At 34.8% G+C, this 22,608-nt stretch overlaps 1 protein-coding gene across 10 annotated transcripts in view; it reads right to left on the bottom strand.

The window, feature by feature from the left end:
• Positions 1-22,608, bottom strand: part of NUBPL (nucleotide binding protein like) — a 119,926-nt gene that overhangs the window by 96,744 nt on the left and 574 nt on the right. For 2 of the 10 annotated variants that reach the window (XM_026086480.1, XM_026086477.1), the window contains exons 1-3: positions 21,149-21,578; positions 16,658-16,692; positions 3,919-4,009 (exon numbers count right to left, since the gene is read on the bottom strand). Coding sequence is in view for 9 of the 10 variants with exons in the window: in XM_026086477.1 (XP_025942262.1) it covers positions 3,919-3,955 (37 nt within the window). In the remaining variant the exon portion in view is untranslated. Of the gene's footprint in view, positions 1-3,918; positions 4,010-16,657; positions 16,693-17,191; positions 17,317-21,096; positions 21,680-22,350; positions 22,427-22,608 lie in introns of those variants that run through there. The other 8 variants (XM_026086478.1, XM_026086482.1, XM_026086474.1 and 5 more) reach the window with 8 other exon arrangements.

Genomic DNA, 22,608 nt, shown 5'->3' with positions numbered 1-22,608 from the left:
CGCTAGTTTTCTCTCAGAAATTTTGTAATTTCAGATTTCAAAAACAAAGGTCTGCTAGTGATCTTTTGAATTTACTGTTTTACTTAGAAATAAAAAGGACACTTAGGACATCACAAAATGGCAACAAAGCTCCAAAATATTAAAAGAGCGTTCAAATATCAAAGAGGAAAAGGTCTATTGATGCCTTCATAATAATTTAATTAAGTGAAGAAATGTTATGTTTATCTGGCAAAAAGGTGATTCTCTAATACCCTTTTGGCAATATAATAGGTTTTACTCACAGCCAACTAGTTTAAATGATGAATTAAAAAAAAAAAAAAATGCAGTTCACTAAGCCAGAAAACAGCATTTAAATAAATTATTTGGGGAAGGAGTAGAARAAATGCTTTTGTTATTTGTGTCATAGTTCTGTATATATTGTAGGTAGTATTAATATTTATTCCATAATTAGGTGATCATCCAATATCTAATTCAATTCAGTTGTGAATCTTTAACTAATGTTTTCATGACCATTTACAGTATTTTGACTGATACTCTACTAAATGTTAGCAGACTTTCCTTTACTAGAATTTGCAAAATCCAATTAATAAAGTATTTTCCATTTATACAGACTCTCCTCTCCCTAAGAACTCCTAATTCATTTGGAAGACTTAAATTATAGCATAACTATAACAGTCTCTATTGAAATGTGATAACTGCTGCATAGATTTACCTTGTGTGGTGCCAAGCATCCCTAATCCCTTTTTCCACTGCTACACATGAGGAAAAACATAGAAATCTATGTGTGTAAGAACACTCAGTACCTCTTAGGATTACTGTAAGGATTCAGTAACAAAGAATGACATTATTCATCATCCTCAGATACAGGCCTCATACTGAAGACAGCAACAGACTTTAAACAGGGTTTTTAACTGCTATGCTATTAAAAAAAAATTTTGTATCAACTTAAGAATTGCTATACATAAATTGATAATGCACATCTTTAATGGAGAAATGTCTGGTTTTGCTCAATTACTGTTTGAAACAATGTTTGTTTAGATTTTTCTTTATGTTTTATTCTTGAAAAAGTGATATCAAAATTGGAAAGTATGGCTAAAGCCCCATTATACCCAAATTAAATGTTCATATATACTTACATACAATGTTGCTCAATTAAAGAGAAGCTAACCTATCATTGATCTGATAACCTTGCAAGCTTATCCTATTGTCACTCATTAAAATAAGAGCCCTCAAAGTTCAGTTAAAGCTTCCCAAGTCCTCCAAATTCTTATTTTCATAACCAAATCATCTTCATGTCAGCTAATTTGCCAACACTGTTGTTGTTACTTTACAGTTTCATCAACTAAAGAATTAAAGTGAACACAGAAGTAAATAATTCCTGCAGAAATGCAGATTCTATACTGTTATCCTTCATATTAAATTGTTACATCAATTTCGCAATAGACTTGTGTAATGTGTTAAGCCTTTGAAGTATGCAAATCCATCAGTGACAGTAAAAAATATTGTGTTTTTAAATCCTGATAATATTTTCTCTTACATTCCACATGGAGGTAGAAAAATACATTTTAGCAATCAAAATGTGGTGCTTATCTTACAAGTCAACAGTACCAATTTCAGTTCAAGGAGATCCTCCAATTTCTTTCCATAATATTATTGAATTCTGTATTTTTCACACAAAGCAAAACACACTGACACAGAAGCATAGAGATAATTCTCAGCTCTATATACAAGAATATCTATAGTTACTGAAATTTACATACAATTAAAACTGAGCTGTCCTAATATTTGACTGAGGTGTGTATACATACATATATATATATATATATCTCTTAAGGTCTTGCATTGCTAGCAAATTAATTGGTATGACAACATCAAATAGTCTGGCAACTTGCTCCTTATTTATATCTCATCACATCAATTAAAATCTGATATGGGTTGATCAAGTATACGGCAAAATTTATGAGAAGCCCAAAACTACCTAATCAATTTTTCAGGCAGCAAGAGGAGAAAAAAAAGAAAAAAATAGAAGCACAAATTTTTACAAGATCTTCTTTGTAAAGAAGGAAGTGAACTACCACCTGTGAATAATATATTAGCTATGTCAGATGAGAAGAAGAGGACAAATATGGAGGACATCATAACATAGTCGCTCTGGTACTTATATTACATAATGCATTTCAAATATAAAATTCATAGCAACAAAACCTGTCACAGGACAATACAGAGCCTGTATGACACATACTCTCAATAGGGCCCAGAGTGCAAGAGAACATAAGGATACTTTAATTTGTATTAGGAAATCAAACTCTACTGATAATACACAAGAGGGTTCAGTTATTTTTACATCACAGAATTAGCCTTTATCTTCAAACAATAGAGCAGAAACACAGTAAGATAAGCACTCTGATAAATTAATCTAAATAAATTCTTTAGTTGTAAGCCAAGTACTTAAACATGGAAAGTTTGACAGTTTGACACAGAAATTTGACAGTTGTCTGTACAAGCATAGTAGTTCTTGTGCACACGCAGTGCAAATTGTAAGTAGAAATACATAACTTTTTCTTTATGCAGAGTAAACAGTAGTAGCATGAGGGAGACATTTGTCATGTAAGTAACCCTTAAAAGATATTGGCACTGTTTTACTCTGCATGTTTTATACTAAGAGAGAATATACAGAATAACAGCCACTACAACATCCATAAACACGAACAAATAAACACTGGTTATAAATGGATGTTTTAAAACAATAGCTACACAAATATGACATTAATGAAAGTGTAAGGAATATACCATTTCCCTTTTACTTAGCCACGACCTCCAGCCAAGAAACATTAATGGGCATTTATAGTTCCCTGTCCTTGTCTTGCTGAAGCCCATTTTTGTCCTGTTTGAACTGGCACATGTTCTCATTCCCTCTTTGTCAACAAGTATCATCAGTTTGTCATTTCTTCAGTATGATCCTGGTGGTTTTTTTAATTTTTTTTTCATGTGTAGGCAAAGTATAATAGTGTGGGACTGTTTTTGTCTGTGGTTCCATGTTTAGTTTTTATAATTGCACACACTTTATCCCAGGATGTGCAAAACAAAGCATTAAAAAAAAAAAATCCTATCACCTCAGGCTGGGAGGGGAAAATAAATAAATACACACACACACACACACACACACACCCCCTTACACCAATTGTTGCATAAACACTATAGAGGGATAGGGCTGTAATTCATTTCACTCCTGGTTGGCCAAGGTGCAAGTTAAATTTCTGAAAAGTAAAACAGCCTTGATGCAACCCTTTCTACTTATGTCTTCCTTATTTCCGTATCATATTCTCTAGGCTCTCCTACCCAAACACGCTGTGTCCTAAATCAGAAAACTTCCTAGCAGGAAGTTTTGTCTATTGGCTTTTCTTTCCCTTAGTGAAGTCATCGCCACTGTATTCCTCAACACACAACTTCAAATAAAATTGAATTAAGGGGCCTGAAATATTTGACTGAACAAAAAGAGATCGAAGACAAGCAGTTCCATGACATTTTATACAAGCTACTGTAATGATCCTTCTTTTATTTCCTTGATAAGTGATTTTTTTTTTTTTTTTTTTGAGATCTGTTATAGTAGGATCCTGTGGTAAATAAAAACCCACCGATAGTAATTTTCCTTCCCTGGTCACCTTTTCCAGAGCTTTTAGTAATAAACTATGAAACTCCCAAAGTCTGTGGACCAGATTAAACAACAAGATCCCGAATATGCTTTTAGCTGGAAAAATCAGCTTTGAAAACAACCTCATTAATAAAATAAAAAATGGTTACACTAAGTCTTCATCTTCTATTTGTATCTCTTCTGTGTCACACCAAAGAATTAGCAGAGAGTGGTCAACGCTCATCCCTGCACAAAGAAAACAACAACAAAAATCACTTCGCACTTACTTGGTGTTAATTCTGGGTTTCCTTTCAAGTTCATCATCTTCGGAATTGAAGGCCCGTATATGTCTGCATCAAGCAGGCCAACTTCTTTTGTCTGTGTAAGGACCAAAAAAGGTATTTGTCAAAAAGTCTTTCTTACCTTAAAAATTATTAGTTAAGCAAAGTTTCAAAGCTGCTTGCAAAGATAAAAATATGATCTTGATTTTAAACATAGGTTATCACTGCTCTCTCTCTCTCTAAACTGCTATTGAAGCTTGAAATATAACAACGTCCCTACAAGTTTGAGCCAATAGACGTCTTGGCAAAATCTAGATTCTCAATATGCAGAATTCTCACTTGCATATTCTTATTTACAATCCAGAACAAAGATTTTATATTGACAAACATAAGCAATTTTTCTTTCTACTCTGCACTTATGTAGAAATATGCTAATATGTTTTAAAAGGTATCAAATTTATTTGTAATAAACCAGCATATACATTATGTTTGTTAGCAGACTGTACACAGATGTGTGAAAACATAAAAATGTATTTTTATCTTGTTTTTTAATCTTTACRTAGTTTTATCTTTATCACTTAAGTGCCCAGAGTCGACTCTTGCAGATATCTTGAAGATATTAAAATACAAGTATATAAAGTCAATTAAGCACACATAACATTTTATCCACATGTATTTACACAAAAGAATGCTAAAAATATGGGATTATTCAACCACATATTGTACATTAGACAAATTTCAAACAGAATTTGTTTCAGCGATGCACTCCAGACTTAAAAGATTCATTTCTATATGCTTTTTTAAAGTGTATATACATACATATTTCACCGAAACTAAGTATTTTTCCCACACACATGGCAAGACACTCTACCAAGTTTTGCAAACTAAGTAGCAAAGAGCCAGCTCTTTAAAGGGCTGAACGTCTACTTTCTCCAGTATTAAAAGCTGACTGTATTCAACATTTCGCAAAATTGCAAGCAAGTATGTTTAAAGGGCTTGTTTCAAAGCCTACTAAGGCAATGGGAGCTTTTCCAACAATGCTGAGCAAGACTTTCACTGTTCACATTTCAAAGATTATTTTTTGAATTAAGCTTTAGTAATTTGATATCACATTAAGGCATTTATTATTACAGCTTTTGATGGGGAAGATGGAGACAAAGATAAAAGCTCAATGATAATTACCAGATTTGTGGTTAGAGGAGTGTAAAGAGGCCTTTCCTGCAAGTCTACAGTGTCTCTACCCCTGAATGGGATTTTTAAATATAAAGTATATTCTGTTGCATCACAATCAGTTTGAGAAGTATTTTTGGCCTTTTTTTTAAAGCAGAAATTCACCTGCATTAAAAACACAGATATTCAGGCTACTACCTCTTAACAAACCTGAATTAAGAAAATATTTTTAATGTAAATACAATAGAATGAATTACAGTTAACATAAGGAAACTACTGCATACAAGCCCAGACACCTGAGAAGCAAGTCTGATCCTTTTTACTAACAAATAAAATAAATTTATTTAAAATAAATAAAATTTACTTATAATAATTTGGGTTTGGAGGATTTTTTGGATTTGTTTTCTTGAGAGGAGATCCCGTTGTTGTTGTTGTTGTTGGGGGTTGGGTTTTTTTTTTTTTTAAATACTGTTGACAGTGAACTGAGGAGATACCCTTAGCAGCTAAGCAATTTAACATGTCGAATTTACAGCATACAAGCCAAATGCATCTGAAGTTTTACAGCTGAAAAGTAAAAAATGTATTATAGTAAATGAAAAATGCAGTACTTAAAAAAAGTGTTACTACAAAAATCAACCAAATATGAGTTTAGTGATTCAATATACCTTTTTCTCTTTTTATTAAACAGAGAGCAAAGCATACATAACCACATGGATGATTTCATTTAGATTTTTTAATATTTGTTTCTTTATAACATCTTGAGAAAGCCATTACAAAAAAGTTCAGAAGTTACTCTGACAAATTATTCTACTGCTTATGAAAGCTGCAATTTAAGAGAGGTTGGAAAGCCCCATTTTTATTTTAGATTTGAAAGACATCAACAACAGTATTGGAGCTTCTTTGTTCTTTGACAAAATGTGTATTTTAACAGATTATAAAGATTCATGACTCAGTCCTTTTATCTGTGTTAGCAGCTAATCGAACCCATCAAAACAACATCTAAGGGCTGTGCTACCTAATTACTTCTGAAATGAAAGTAAATATTTGCAGAAAAACCTACTCACTGTTTTCAACCTGACTGACATTCTTTCTACCACAGCTTTCTGAGGGTTATCCCATCCCCCCCCCATACATGCACACGAGCATCATGAATATCTACTGACTAACTATGACGACCTTACAGCTCTCTACAATTCCATCTTTAGCCTAAAAGAACTGAAGATTTAGGATGATCTAAATCAATTAGATCGAGTTCATGACCTCCTGAACACTGCCAGGTCTTCACCACCAGAGGTTACATATTACTGGAATTCACATCTGATATTAGCACTCCTGCTGTCTACAAGTGTACCAAATTTCCTGAGACAAAGAATAAGCAAACACACTGGAGAAAAATATCCCTCGATTACCTAGGAGGGTTTTGCAAATTCAACTACTGTTTCAAATAGCAAAGCTGATCTTTCTTTCGGGCTAACACAATAAACTTGACATAGCTTTCAAAAAAGAATCTACACACTTTCTCAAGAGCACGTATACGATGTCTGTTCTGAGACACACTGCTTTCTGTTCTTGGATATAGTTTGGTAAAATGAGAGTCTCCAAATGGGGCGGGGGGGGGGGGGAAATCACAGATTTTCCAGTTTCTAAAACTTACATTAATGAAAGCACAAGCATTCCCTTGTGCATGGTGCTTTCCACAAGCGTATAGGAATAAAGTCTTTTGGAAACTCTTCTTTAAATCATTGGCTTTAAATCATGACTAAAGAAGCCTAAGATAGGTTTTTCTTCGCCAAGCTATTCAACATGTTTTGTAAAAATAGTTCATGTTTTCTAAAAGCAGCAGCTTATACAGATAGCGCTGGCCCCATAAGTAGGAGTTTGGGGTATTGTTTCTGCCAACTATCCCCTTCTTTGCAGTATGTAAGTATCTCTGGAATACTAGTAATAACTCTTTACTCAAGTTTAATTATCATGGCAGAGCATTACGGCACCTACCAAGGAGTCTGAAGACAGGCTCTGTCCAAATCGTCTCTTTCAGTATTTACACAATGCTTCTAATGGCCAAGAGAAGAAATCTCTTGCATACACCTGGATGCTACTTTATGAAACTAGTAATCAGAACTATCAACCAAGGATATTTCTCATGCTGACTGGAGCTTAATCCAGATATAAGTTACAATTTTCAAAGATTTTTTAAAATTAAATTTTATTGACTATTGTATTTTCACCCATATAACAAACCTCAGATAGATCAGCTGATCATCTTTCAAAATACTGTTGTATGAAAATAAATCCAAAGGAAAAAAAAAATCATGCAAGGCAAAGAAAAAAAATCTGGGCAGAAAGAACAGATTACAGGGGGTCACAGGCAAGGCCAAGAAGGCAACTAAGAAAAAAAAAAAGCGCTCTAGGACATATGTCCTCTGACATTATCTTCATATGCACATGCATCCCATGCCAAAGCTGAATCAGATTTTTCTTCAGTAAGTAATACAAAGGTTAGGCACACAAAAATGCAGCACTCAAAAGCACACCCAAGCAAGTCAAAGTCCCCCTGTTCCTAAGGTTTTTTTTCAGGGCGCAGTAAATAACACTGCTACAGTCACCCTCTCCATTCTGCAGGAAAAGAATTCAGGTAGATAAAACTCCACTATTTTCTTCTTATGGCTACACTTCTTCCTTGTAAAAATACWGTTGTCTTTCAACAAATGACATTCAGTCTGTCCAGCTGCCACAACAATAATCAAGTTCCTAACAGTTGTTCTCAAGTTCACATTTGTCCATTTCCTTCCACCTGCCCAGTTCTGGAAGAAAGCTTGAATCAAGCTTTGAGTTTACTACACTTTAAAAATACTTTCTAGAGACCTGTATTTTTTGCTATTTAACTGCAAGTTCTGAACAGTTTAAAGATTTTGATAACTGATGAAATAACCATTCTCATATAATCTAATTGTGTATTTCTAAGTCACTGGACATATGGCAAGCTCCTTAAAATTTTTTTTTCTTAAACTAACACATCCAGAATTATAGAGCTCTTCTTTTATGGTAGTATCCCTACCAATATTACATCAGTCAGAGAGAGCACAAAATTAGAAATAAATATATCTTGGACATGTGAAAACATAAATATCATCTTTTGGCATATTCAGTAAAAAGTATATTTAAATACTGACATATGTTCACATATGTGCAATGCTTTTAAGGCTCTCTTCCTTTTTAGTTAAACGATATCTAGCACCAGATAAATGCTGCTGGATTTGTTCTTCCTGCAGTTGTGGTGCCAGCTTTCATGGTCTCATTCCGGATTTGGGATCCCGAGGCTCCAAAAAAAAAAAAAAAAAAAAAAAAAAAAAAAAAAAAAAAAACGAAGAACTACAGCACCTCTTTTCTTCATCTTCTGCTTTTACCTTATTGACTACTTTGTCCCTTTTGTTTCATTGTCATTAGTCTCCCGATAAGATATTAATTTGCCTCACAGCCCTCTCTTTAAAGACTTCTGAAGAATATTCTCACAAGGTACATCTATAAAATCACTGCAATTCTCACCCAGTACAAATTTCCTAATGCTCTCATTGCAATTTTGGAACTTCCCTTATCTACACTAAGAAATGGAAACAACCATATTTGCCATCACCAGGTACAAATTCTGTATTTATAAGAAGGCCAAACGCTATATCAACAGGTAAAGAAGATACTCTTCCATATATCACTGAAAGATGAGAATCTTAGAGCTTCCTTTTGTGTAGTGTACAGTTACAGGCATAGACAACCTTGTTTTCAAGCTCTGAATTTTGATGTGATACATGCCTTGGGAAACAAAATTCTAAAATAAAGTTGCTGAAAGCTATATTAGACACAGTTCCTCTCATATACTGGCATATGGTAGAACTGTAAAAATGCAGTAGTTCTTCTCCTTTGCTTTTTTGTAGGCAGACTCAAAGTAATTCAATTGCTATTATGTTCATTCTCTTAAGCAGGTGAGTTTCACTATACACACTCCATGTACAGATGCTAATGACAAAGTGATCCATGTCTCTCCAGCTGTAAACTATTTTACCAGACCCTTAAGAGTTGTTCATTTGCTTTGATCCTCTTTATATAGTTTGCTTTAAAAAAAATAAAAAATAATAATAATCTTTCAGGCAATATTAACTATGAAATCAACTTCATTTTTCATTTGTTAACTAAACGCAATCAGTTCAATTCATGTTATCACACAGGTGAGCTCTCCACACAAACTTCCGTGTTCAGTGGAGAATCTGGCGATATTTGGTGACTTCTTCCAAGTTGCCAAATGCTTTATTGAGGATAAGGCCTGACAAAAGACCTAACAGTCGGGGGTGGGGGTGGAAAATCAGCTCACGAAGAGCTGCTAGAAATAGCTGTTAATCAACATAGTCTGCCTTACAGCTAATCATCCAGAGACCCTTAGACAGCATTAATTTCATTTTTGCACCTCTTTTCAGTTATTTTTTCTCCTGTATTTGATAAAGTATATCTATCCATATTAAACTTCATTCCATGATATTTTACTTTGAAGTGAACTCTGCAAGCCACCAGAATTTCCTGGTATTTAGCCTGAATGGGATGAAGACACAGATGAATGAGCTGTAAGTGCTCTAAACAGTGAAGGATTCCATATATTAGAAGCACTCCCAATATTCCTCAGTTACAGATCATTTCAAAGCTAGAAATTCCAGCTTTCTGAAGATGCCAGCTCTTCAAAGCTGTTGTTAATCCACAGCCAGTGACTCTCAATTTACCCTTCTAATGTTATAGAATTAGAGCTAATCCCAAATTGCAAGCAGCTACATATAGGACAAAGGCAAGTTAAAAAATCAGGTTAGGTTCTGGATTCCTCTTTTGACACACTAACACATGAATAACCCTCTTTTAATCCCTAATTCTCCAACTCTGTCAGCTATGCACTATTTAAGTGGCTGGTTGCAAACTGGATTAAAGCCAAAAAAGTGTAATTTCAATTTTGTCACCATCTGTCCCAGAAAATCACACTCGTTTTAAATACTCATTCTTCTGCTGATCTAAAAATCATTTTTTCTTCATATGAAGATCTTCTAACTTCCTGCCAGCTACAGAATTTCTCTGGCATTTTTTCCTACAACACTTTGCACTAGTTTCTAGTCAGATCCCTAAACAATCAGATACCAATAATTCATCTTTGTTTGGCTAGCTTGCACATTATGTATCCCTTTCAAAAAAATTCAATAAAGTACTACTTTTAAACTAAATTAGCAAAAAAACAAAATAAAACCCCAAACACAACCACATTTCTACCAGTTGCCTCACCGCTAAATTCCCTCAGAGCATCCCAAATTCGTGTTCCGCTCTCCATATCACTCTCCGACTTCATCAGTGAACTTTCAATAACTGAAGGCACTGATGCAGGTAACTAATTCTACATGTAATACTTCTAAAAATGGTAAAGACTTATTTTTCCCAAACTAAGTATACAGTAAAATAGTCTACGTATAACATAAGATTTTTACTTATGTTTCACTTGAAAAACAATTAGTCTTTTAAAACTTTATTCTCTCATTTGCTAGTCTGACCTATAAGCTGAGTTAACATTACCAAATAACCTTAATCAATTCTAATTGACATCTCCAGCCATATTTACACTTTCTAGCATAAAGAAACTAGCATCAATAAGTAGTCATGCTATCTACTATCTATAGCTGTTAAAAGTCTTCTAATTCTCCAACAAAGGTAAAGATGCCTAGAAATCAAACCCTAATAATTAAGAAGGCTGAATCAGAGAAGGGCAGGAAAGGTCAGAAGCTTTTCTTCACACCATAAATATTGAAGGAGCCCATTGTCTAAGTTCTGGATATGTTTTTTTTCTTCCTAAATGGATTTTTTTCCCTACTAGCAAAAATCCAGCAAATCTAGCAAAAAAACTTCTACTGGCTTCCAAAAGTCCTTTCCCTCAACCACACCTTCAAACACATCTTCTGTCTAACTACCAAAAGCAGGCTTTCATAAATCAAACCACTCAACATTTTTTTCTTTTAAGCTTTTCATTAGCATGAAACATATAATTGCTTTAACATTTCTTAACACGAGATGCATCTGCTCAAAATTTATGAATAAACTGAAGCTTTTTAAACTTTTACAGTTCTAAGTGCATATACTTCAGACTAATCATCCATCAAAAACATACAATCAAAAATCCAACAGCAAACACTACAGAGCAATTTTATTTTCCCATAAAAAAATGCTTCCATGTTCTTGACTGGAATAAGACAAAAATTCCTTAGCTACACTTTAAAATTAATAGGCTCCAGGACACATTGATATAATACACAAAAGTACAGCAACATGCAGAATGGTATCTGCTTTGTTTTCAAGGCACTTTTCCTGAAGCACTTCCCCACATCCAACCTATTTTTATATTGTAATTAGGTATGAGACAATTGTGTACTTTCAGTAAAGAGGAAATGCATTTAATCTCCATTTTAGGACTACTAAAACAAATACACATAAGCTCATGTACCCTAAAAAATTTATGCACATGGCCTAACTCATAAAGGAGGACAAGGAAGTAGGAAATCAAAAGAAGGTAAAGATAAGTAAACAAAATTACTTTAATGGCAGTTTCACAGGTAGCATATTGCAAGTTTAGGCCTACAGTACGATTTGAGTAAAATCTCAAGCTAAACAATAACCACAGAACTCTATTGCTGATTAGTTCTGACAATTATGTTTGCATAAACCAAAGTTGTCTTTTTCTAGATCTGTTAGATATAATACTAAGAGTCTATCTCCAAGGTCTATATATATAGTCACAAGCAGAACTATTTTGCTAGATCTAATATAATCAATGTAATTGATTACATTATTCRACAACATGCAGATTATCCAACACTTTTTCTCCCCATTATCCTAATTTCTGCTCTATAGAATTGGGCAAATGTATATAAATTGTAAAATCACCTCTCAATGCAGTATTCAAATATGAGTTTGTGTACAAATAGTTTGATTACAGGAGCCAAACATTTGGGAAAAAAGCTTGGAATGTGAAGAAAATAGGTTGGGAGATTTTAAGTAACTTCAAAATAATTAGTGTGTGTTGTTTACAGGTTTTGAAATACTAAAAAAACAATAGTTTTATCACAACAGTGAATTCACATGAAGACTCAGTTGCATAATTTTCATACTATAACTCATTATGTATTTGCAAGAAACTTCTTACTCGTGTGTGTGTGCGTGCGTTTAAGTGTATATATACATATAAAATAAATAAATATATACTAAAAAATTTGCAGATATCCAGAGGTGGTTTTTTTCCCTTTTTTGTTTTGTTTTATTGTGTACTGTGATATTCTGGTTGTGGTATTGTTTGAGTAAGTGTTTTTCATTTAGCTAATCATTAACTTTCTCCAATTTTATTTACATTACAGAACAATGTGTTTGCTATTTCACTRTGGGAGGTTAAATGCAATACAGCAGGGTTTCTGGAACACACAGGGGAAAAGCTCTGCTCATCTACTGGCGCTCCCTCTTCTGGCTGGCTGCCTTCCTCTGTACAATAGCATGGTCTTATATTTAAAATATTATGTTGCTCGGCAACCAGTGAGTTTACTTGAGAAAACAAAGGCCACTCCCTAAAAATAAAAATCACCCTCGATGTAGTTAAAATTTTGGCCCTAGTCTGCTTGACCCAATCCCTTTACATGGGATTGGGCTAGAATACTTAAAACTGATGCTTGCCTTTTATCATGTGCTCTGACTACTCCAGGCAGAAAACATTTGCTTACACTTACATACTAATTTGTTCCATATAATTTTACTTCTTGCTCCTCTGTCCTTCACACCACAAAAATCATTTCATCCTATAGTGAAAAAAGTAAATCTTCTTGGGAAGAAACAGAGTCAAAAGAAAGCTGACTAGGGAGCTTGCCTCATAGTGACAGCATAAGCATGCAATCTCCCAACTGGATTTGTGCCATCCTTAGTCATGCACAGCTGGTGTTTGCTCACTAAAATACTCTGTTCATAAACATGCAATCACTAYCCTATTATTGCTGGCATCTATTAATTCAACTTGTTTCTACCATAATAAATTGTCTCTGGCCAGGCAGCTTTCATAAATAGTCATTCCAGTCTGAATATGAATCGTCCTGGCATGAAACCCAAAATTCTTCTCAAGTGCTCCTAGGGGAGTGCAACTGACTGCTGGTACATCAAAAGAACCAGAAGAACTGGTTGTCAAACTAAGCAAGCAATTAAAAATAGGACACAAGGGTAGAATCTTAAGTTATTTCTTAACAGAAAAAGAAAACTGTATAGATTTATAGATCTTGGTACAGACACAAGAGTTAGCACAATTCTTAACACTACCTAATCCATCTAAAACAGGCAACCCAGGGTACTGAAAGTCTCATGTTCCAGAAAGGGATAAGAAGCTGTCCTGTTAGTCTCCCTGGCCTCGCATTAAAAAAAAAAAAAAAAAAAAAAAAAAAAAAAAGCTTTGTCTTAGACATTATATCCATGGTATCTAAATGAAATCCTGTCTAAATTATTTACCGTGTAATCACAAGGGTAAAAATATGCCAAGTAGACTGATCCCCAGCATGCAAGAAACTCCTGACTTCTAAACCCAGCTCTGCCAACAATACTGTGCGTTAAAGACAATGGCTCAGGCTCTACTGATGGTTTAATACTTCAGACCATGACTAATACCTGAAAAAGCTTTCATGTTAAAAAACAAAAAAGCAACCAAAAAACCACAGAGATCCTCTACAGTTATAGTGTGGTGTTTTCTTCAATTATAGGAAGTAGATAGACTTTTAAGAGAAGATGGAAGGATGCTTTGACCGTTAATCTTCTTCCAGTATATGACATTATTAAACAACAATAAGATGCCACAGCTTTTCCTGATATCTATCAGAATCTACTCTAACCCAATCTCCTCTAAAAGCACCTTCCACAGACAGACAGACCCTCCTCAAAGRTCCCTCACCACAGAACAGTTTTTCCTCAATAGTCTGACCTGCACAAACTTAGGAAAAAAGCACCTGAAAGATAAGACAAGACAATTTTTGAAGTCATTTAGAAGCAATACATTATTTGCTTTGAAAATTAGATCATAAACAATGAACTTTTAACAGAAAGACAACATCTAGAAGTTTGTGCTTTGATTCCTTCACTGTTGTCATGGTGACCTGTCTTTCTTCATGAGTCCTGTTTTTCCTCCTTTAAAGTTCCTGCTTTACCAAYATGCCAAGCTCAAACATCACAGTTTCTATAATCCTGTAATTTGCTTATAGAAGAAGTAAGGACTGCAGTAAAGTTGCAGGAGGCCTCTGAAACTCAGATCCACTAACAGAATCGTTACTGCTACCTAAGAGGCAAATGTAGGATAGCAAAGAAAGGAAGGAAAACTATGGGAAGAGGGTGCACAATCAATAGTTATTAACAGTATTACAGAGAGGCCCAATGTTGCATATCTAAGATCAAAGAAATTTATTATAAACTTCAGCAGTAGGCACCAGTGAACTCTGGATCACGTTCTCTTTACTCCATTGTAGCAAAATGTTATGATGATCCCTATAGTTCAGAGCACTGAACAGTCCCAGCCCGGATCAAGACATCAAGAGATATTCATTCCATAATCTTGACTCATGGAACTAGTCAACAGAAACCAACAGAAATACACAAATCTGTCCATCAGTTGATGCAAGTCACAGCAATTTCATCAATTTCAGTTGCTCTTCACTGATTAACATCCACCAGTTTCTGGCCTTCAATTTTACACCACCATGTAAACTTACCATCAGAAATGACTAGCACATTACACATTTACTCAACTTTGCTCAATTTCATTTAAAAGTATTTCTCAATCCCCGATTTTCCAAATGACTCCAATAACAACTTCTTCAGTCACTCTAGACTTTAGTCTCTATTTGCATGCCTTACAAGTAAAGTGTTTTAATGGGCTACTCAAGTGGTGCATCACATTATCACATTTAAAGCCATGTTCAACTGGCCTGATTTATTATTATGTCATATATATATCATATATTACATGATGCTCAACTGTTAAAAAAGAGCACAATCCCACAACTCATACTTCACACACATGCACAAAAAAAAGCAGCACAAAACTGTTTGTATGAAAAATATTAGACACAATCCAAAAAAATATTTTAACCCATATGAAAAGTTATCTGCAATTAGTTCATATTGTTTCCATGGAGCTACTCAATGACCATGCCACAACACACAACTGTTTGCAGGATCGCACTTTACTTTATAGAAGTATTACAGCAAATGCTATCTTTTAAAGTTAATTAGAAGGAACCATTCAAGCAGTTTTGCTTTTCAAGATGACAGATTTTTCTCTGAAATTACTCCAGCAGACTCTTTAACACAGAATTAAAAATTGTGAAATATCAAAATCAGATGCTATTACAAACAGTACATATTTCATATAACTTCTATAATAACCTCTTCTTATCAAGTATGATCGATTTTAGGGAAATATTGTTTATCTTTTACAAAATTCCTACAGGAAGTGTGCCGCAAAATGCATGACTTAAAGTAAACAAGTAGACAGAGTTAGCTTGTCTTGTACAACACAAAGATAGAGATGTTACCTTTATCAAGTCAGAATACTTGGATACCTTGTTTGCTACCAACTTGTAAATATTGCTTTCTATGCTATACAATACTAATTAAGCAATATTTTCCAAGTGTCATTTGAGAACTCAGCCAAAAAAACGCCATTAATGTTACCCATGTGATGAAATTCCTAAGCCATGCTTAAAGTGTGTTCCTAGATTATTTTAATTTGTAAAGTAGTGCCTCATCTCAAAGGTTTGTTTCCATCCATATTTCTTCTGGCCCTTGCATTAAGACAGATTAKCAATAAACCTGAACTTTCACCATACTTCAAAAGACTCACACAACATTCTTATAGAACACTCTTCTAAAGGCTAAACTATTTTATTTTGTATTTATTTTCTTTTTTGGAATTAACACAGGTATAAATCCTGTATTATACACCCTTACACAGAAATGAAGAACCTAAAGCTTGCTTCTGAGTTTACCTTTGTGACAATAAATGGACTCAATGGAACTACTCACAGTCTATAGAACAGGTGAACGTAAAGACCCCTCGTTTTTAAACACTTGAATGGTTCCTGCTGCCTGTTTGCAGTCTAAATTACAGCCTGAGCTTTGCAATACCAAACAGGACAATGATATAGTACCACTCATTAAAAAAAAAAAAAAAAAAAAGTCTCCAACCTCTACAATCATCCTCTAGTATGTCTACACATCCTTGCAGAATTGCACTTGAAAGCAGAGATACACAAGGGGAAGGGCACAGCCAAATCCAGATGAAGAAAGAGAGCTATTGAATCATTCATGATACTGACACACTATAAACAAATTAATACAAACTCAAAAGTCCATGAAAAATAAATAAAGAAATTAACCAACAGCATAAATACTTTGATTTAATGTATATGACTGTTGCCAGCAATAACCATTTTATTTATGACTCACACGCTTGTTTTACATTAAGGCTGATAATTAGATGTTCACCTACCGAATCATTTGCTGCTAGTGCGAGGGCTATATTTACTGCAAGAAAGAGGAAGAAAAAAAAAAAAGATTAAATGCGTGAGAGCTCAATTCCTAAATATTTAGATATTATGGTTTCTTACAAGAGAAAGAAATACTATAAATACTGAACATCATATATTTTTAATAACTGCATTCATCCTTTTGCTTCTTAGCTTTATGCACCTCTATAGTATTATTAGCTTCAGTAGCACCCACATTTCAATCAGCACTTGCTAGCAGGCTACCAAATTGAAGCTAATCAGCAAAAATATGCAAGCTCCAAGTTTCCAGGGGACACTGCAAAATAAAAACATTCTAAGTATTTTGCCACAGAAAAATATTAAGAAAAGTCTTTGAGATGCCTATTTGCCTTTTGAAAACTACAGACACCATAACATGAAAATAAAGTAACCCTACCGTAGTTATCCTTACCAGTCTCTAGTCAACTTTAAAACTAGAGATTAAATAAGTACTGAACTAAACTGTTAAAGCACAATGACCAGAAATAGGCACATACCTCTTTTGATTTCCTGTGATATATTTAAAAAAATGTTTTCTGGAAGAAGGTACAAATGCATGCATTTCGCTTGATTTTTACACTAGAAAATGAAGTCTCATCTACCTTGAAAGCATCTGTAGCAACTAAAGAAATGGGAAAGCAGGATGAAGCAATTAAGACGACTGTCACTTTGTTTAAAGCTTTTGCATATCTATCAATACTTACTTTACTTTAGTAACTAAAAAGCCCAGGGTAAGAAATTACATCTTTTAATAGTTCACCAGCTTCAACTATGTCAAAAGGCCTCCCAGAAACTTCAGCATAACCAAACCATAGGTGTTATCTTCTCAACCATAACGTTAAAAAGAAAAATACTTTATTGGATAAACCTTATGCCTTTTTTACACATTGCTTTTTCTCAGCATAGAGGACCTTTTAAAAAACATAAGAGGCAGCCAAACTTTTTCTACCAGAAAAAAGCATGAGGGAACAGAGAATGACTTAAGGAGCAGGATTCCCAGCTTACAGAATTTACTATGGAGAAATGTGAGTTGAATGAAATGGTTAAATGAAATGGTGAGGAGGTTAATAAGGAAATTAGTGTTCATACAGCTCTCCCTAAAAAACCCACAGGCTGTTCACTCCTAAGCTGATGAATTGCATAGATTTCATTTTCCTGTTTCCATTTTAACAGATGCTTGGGTCTCTCAACCCAAGCAGAGGAGACTTCATCCTCTGAAACTCAGACAAAGCTACAATCACAAATAAGCAGAAAAATGAGCAAACTAAGAATAAGTAGTAGTAATAAAACTGCAGCCTATCTTTAAAGAGGCACAAAGGAAGGAGCAAGTTATTCCACACACTGTCTTAAGGCTACTTTATATGTCTTTTTCCCATACAATTATTATGCATGAAAATTAAAGGATGATCCATAGTACTTCTTGCAACAGTCAGTATCCTTTATTGAAAGGAAAAAAGTGAGACAGTATACTTTGAATAATGGGAAAACCTGGTTTAATTGGCTGGATATCTAGCTGGACACCTAATCTTCTCTGCTGAATCCCATCTGATTCTTGCAGCTAGTTGTTTTTGTATTACAGTCAGTTCAAAGACAGCTTAGAGATCCAGCACAGGACCTAAGCTGATCATGAATATTCACGTTGGCCCTAACTTGCAAGTTCCCACATAACCTGGAGTGCAGGAGAGTAAACTTCTGGATATATTCCAGAAGTCCAATAGTCTCAACTTAAGCGGTATTTAGAAACAAAAGAACCCATTTCTGACTAGTTCTCAGAACATTCTAGTCTGTAAAGAAGGCGCAAAAGACATGATGTTGGCTGTGGAAAAGAACCATGAACAAATCCTATCGTTTCCTTCACAAAAGCCCAGACTTGTGTCCAGGCTAGTCCAGTAGATAGATGGATTTTGGCCTCTACCTTAAAATGGTGAGTTTCAACAATGGTATATCCTGCCTGCTAATATAAGCAAGAGACAAGAGCAAAAATAGAGGGAAAATAAAACAAAAACAAACAAACAAAAAACCACAGTTAATATGACTGGCATACACTTGACCATGTATTGACTTTATCAGCTCTCCTGAACAATAATGAAAACTCTCAGCCTGCCAGTCTTTGCTGAGATCTTAAGCAAGCCAAGGTAGAAGACCAGCAGTTTTATCTTCTTCAAACTGTGGGATTAACAAAATGCAAGTAAGAACACCAGCCATTGATTTTATTCCACTTCCACAGTTGAAAAGAACCAAGTTTCAGTGAACAATAAACTTTCCTTCTTACAAGCCCACACCTGGGTCTCTTCTCATGCCAGGATCAATTGTCTGTAATAGTTTCCATCTTTAGGGTAATGCAAAAGACAAGTCAGCAAAGCTAGCAAAAAAAAAGAAAAAAAAAAAGTTTGGCCAAACTGAGTAAATATAGCTTACTGGCAGGCAGGAATCTTGGTAAAAGAGAGACACTTGACTGGGAGTACAAATGAAGCAGGGAAGAGGTAGCACACGAACAAAGGAAAAAAAACCCTCATAATAGGCAAATGAAAGTATGGCAAATCAACCAGAAAATTTAAACACAGATGGAAAAATACTTTTCCTATAAAATAATTTCTTTTAACCATAGAATAAGTTAAATCTAAAGATCAAAAAGTACCATAAGCAACAGAGAATAGAGTATTTGACAAACAGAAAAACATTATTCAACAGAAATGCTAAGACAAGTTAAAGAACGGCTGTGATAGATTTGACCAAAACGCCTTGTTCTGAAATGGAGAGCTGGACAACTGAAATATAAATACATAGGCTAAGGAGAAAAGAAAAAAAAAAGAAAATAAAATAAAAAGAACCTTGAAACTCTATTAGAGATGCAGACAATAAAACTGATGATATTTTCTGTGGTATTTTAGGAACTGGAGGTAAAATGCCACCTCTAATTTTAACCCTCCTTCCCATTTCAACTCCTGTTTCCAAAATGAGTCAGAGTTGTCACTATACATATGTTTCCCACAAGCTCCCATTACCAAGCAGAACGTAATTTAAGAGCATTTTAAATACATATTTCAGCAATCATGCCATGCAACTCTTCCTTTTATATGAGTTACCTGATATTCAGTTGTCCATCTGAACCATGAAATTTATTCTCATTTGAATAAAAAGGAATACAGATCCTGCTGTCTTTCTTCTCAATATTATAAATAAATACATTTATTAACAAAAGTTTCTTTCCAATACATTAATATTTGAATGATTCATTTATAACTCAGCTTTAACTCAGTATTTAATACTTGTTGAATTCTGCATTTTTATTTTTAAATGCACGTGTTTATACATGTTCTGCACTTCATGTACTAATCACATTCAGATACAATGTAGTGGAACTTAGATTAGCACATTCATTTACAGACATGAGGAGGATAAGCTGAACTTACTGTTGATTTAGAAACAGATATTCAGGTATTTTCAGTAACCTGAACCAACCAACCAACCACTGAATTAAAACCATGAATGAAAAGGTACATCATTAAAAAAAAATGTAAGTATTGATCATTTTGCATGTTTTTTTATAGGTGAAACCTAAAAATAATATCTTCAATCCACACTTTTTGAACCACAGCTACTCTTACTATGTATGACACGTTTGTTTATTTTTTTCTGGTATTTATTAGAGAGCCAGTCCTTTCCAAGCATGGATGAAATACAAACTACAAAACAAGAAATTAAGAACTACATCAATCTGTTATTCAAAGCAAATAGAGATAAACAGAAGACTTCAGAAAGATCTACTGTTTAAGCAGAAAACATTCAACTAAGGGAAGACTATTTTCCTAACCTGGATGCTGAGATCTTTAAACAGATTTATAAAACTTAATGGAGATGTTTTCAGAGGTTTACCTTTATGGTCACCTTTGTTTAATTTTAAGTGAATTTCTACAGTACTGGTAACTCCTGTACCATCTTGTTCTACTACCCATGAACTGCACATAAAAACATTAATTCAAAGCCTAATGGTGGGGGAGAGGAGAAAAGGAAGTCAAGCGTTCAAGGTGTTTCATGAGGCTCTTACCAATTTGTGTGGTTTACAACCCGTTTCATTTATGAAATGTCTATACAAATAGTTGAGAAAATTGGACAGAGACCTGATCTTGAAACCCTCCAAATAGGTTTATTATTTATATATACAAGAAAAGGGGAGTGGGAGAAGAGAGGGAAAAAAAAGCACACTTGAGTAGGCCGTGAAACAAAACTTTAGAAGTAAAAATAAACTTTAAGTTTACAGACTACAGCAAAATGGAACTAATCTGTCAGGTTTTATTGTTTCCAGCTGAATGAAATTCAGAAACCACATTAGCATATAAATACTTAGATATGCATTAAAAAACAATAAAAGTACAACAGGCTGCACAAAAAAAAGTTTTACCTGCTGCTGTTGATTTTCCAACTCCCCCTTTTCCAGAAGCCAAAACCAATACCTGTTTAACTCCTTCTATTGGTTTTTGTTTTGGAAGGCCACGTGACAGAATTTGGGTACGTTTGTCTCTTAGAGCTTCATCTCTAGTGCCTGAGGACTAATAATAAAAAAAAAAAAAGAGACAGAGACAGAGAGAAAATAAATGTATATACACCAAACTGTGTTGCAGTTGTGATACTAACCTTCAATTTTTGCAAAGAAAACTGACCAGCAAGAACCAACCTGTGCTCTGAGAAATTGACATTACTGTTCCAAAACCCCTTTTGTACCCAGATTGTCCTTATGAATGTAATGAGAATCAGCTTTTCTGTCATGCACAGGCAGGCTTGAAGGAATGAGGCCTACTTAAAAATTATCAAAATGGACGTTTTGATTAGACAAGCAGAAAAAGTTAAATATAATCAATCTTAACCCTTTAAAAAAAAGACAGGGTTTGCATTAAAATAAAAACAAACAACATTTAAAATTTTGGAGATTTTTAAACATAGGCTTTAGATTATATGATTTTCAAGATTCTCAGTGCAATCATTACAGTTCAAAACTTTTCCCCCTCTTCTCCTAAACAACTCTGAAGCCAAAGTTATCACCTAAACATCTGCTTTTAGGAGCTGGAGCTTCAGCACAATTAATACACATCACGTGTATGGCCAGATGACACTTGCATTTTCAACACCAGATCACCAAACCAAGAGCCACTACTACCTGACCCAATGATTAAAAAGGTAAAGGCACATAGTGGCCTTTTACATGAGAATTAACACAAGCACAACAAATACAGCTAATAACAAAGAATATGAAACACTGATGGCAACGCTGAGCAGCCTTTTAAATACACAGTTTTTCAGATTGGCTCTCACTTGAAGTGCATTAAAATTAGTTTTACAAGTGTCACTTCACTGGAGCAAGTTTTACTTTACTATCATTTCAGAAGAACGGGTACACATCTGTTTTTCTGTGCCGTATGGGTTCTCCACAGTGTGATACGCAGACTAAAAAACAAGAGTTGTATCTCCACATACAACATCCCATTTGTTATCTGATAGTCCAACTTTAAAAGCAAGTGCAGTAAGCAACCACTCACTACTTGTACAGAACTAAGATCCAGACCAAAACATTTAGAGATTTATCTTCCTCTTCTTGGTCTGGCAACTTTCACAGACTAACCCATATCCTTAAAGCCCTACAGTTAATATATCCCCAAACCTTCCCACTGTGGAGGCTCTCTAAAAGCACCCATGGCTTTACTGGAGAGCAACTGCTGCATCAGTTGCTCCAGCACAGAGTCCAGCAGGGCAGGTCCAAGACACCCTTGGCGCCAACGCACCCGCCCGCAGAGGGCTCGCTGCCTCGGCGGCCAGGCGGGCGCGGCGCTCCCAGCCTCACGCAGCCCTCGGCCCCTTTCCAGCGCCCTTCCTGCCCCCCCAGCTCGGGCGGCCAGGCAGAATCCCCCCCGCAGGGAGG

Source organism: Apteryx rowi, unplaced genomic scaffold (assembly GCF_003343035.1).
Source record: "Apteryx rowi isolate R43461 unplaced genomic scaffold, aptRow1 scaffold_695, whole genome shotgun sequence".
Taxonomy (NCBI): Eukaryota; Metazoa; Chordata; class Aves; order Apterygiformes; family Apterygidae; genus Apteryx; species Apteryx rowi.
Note: the sequence above shows the minus strand (reverse complement) of the source record. Positions and strands in the feature narration are given on the sequence as shown.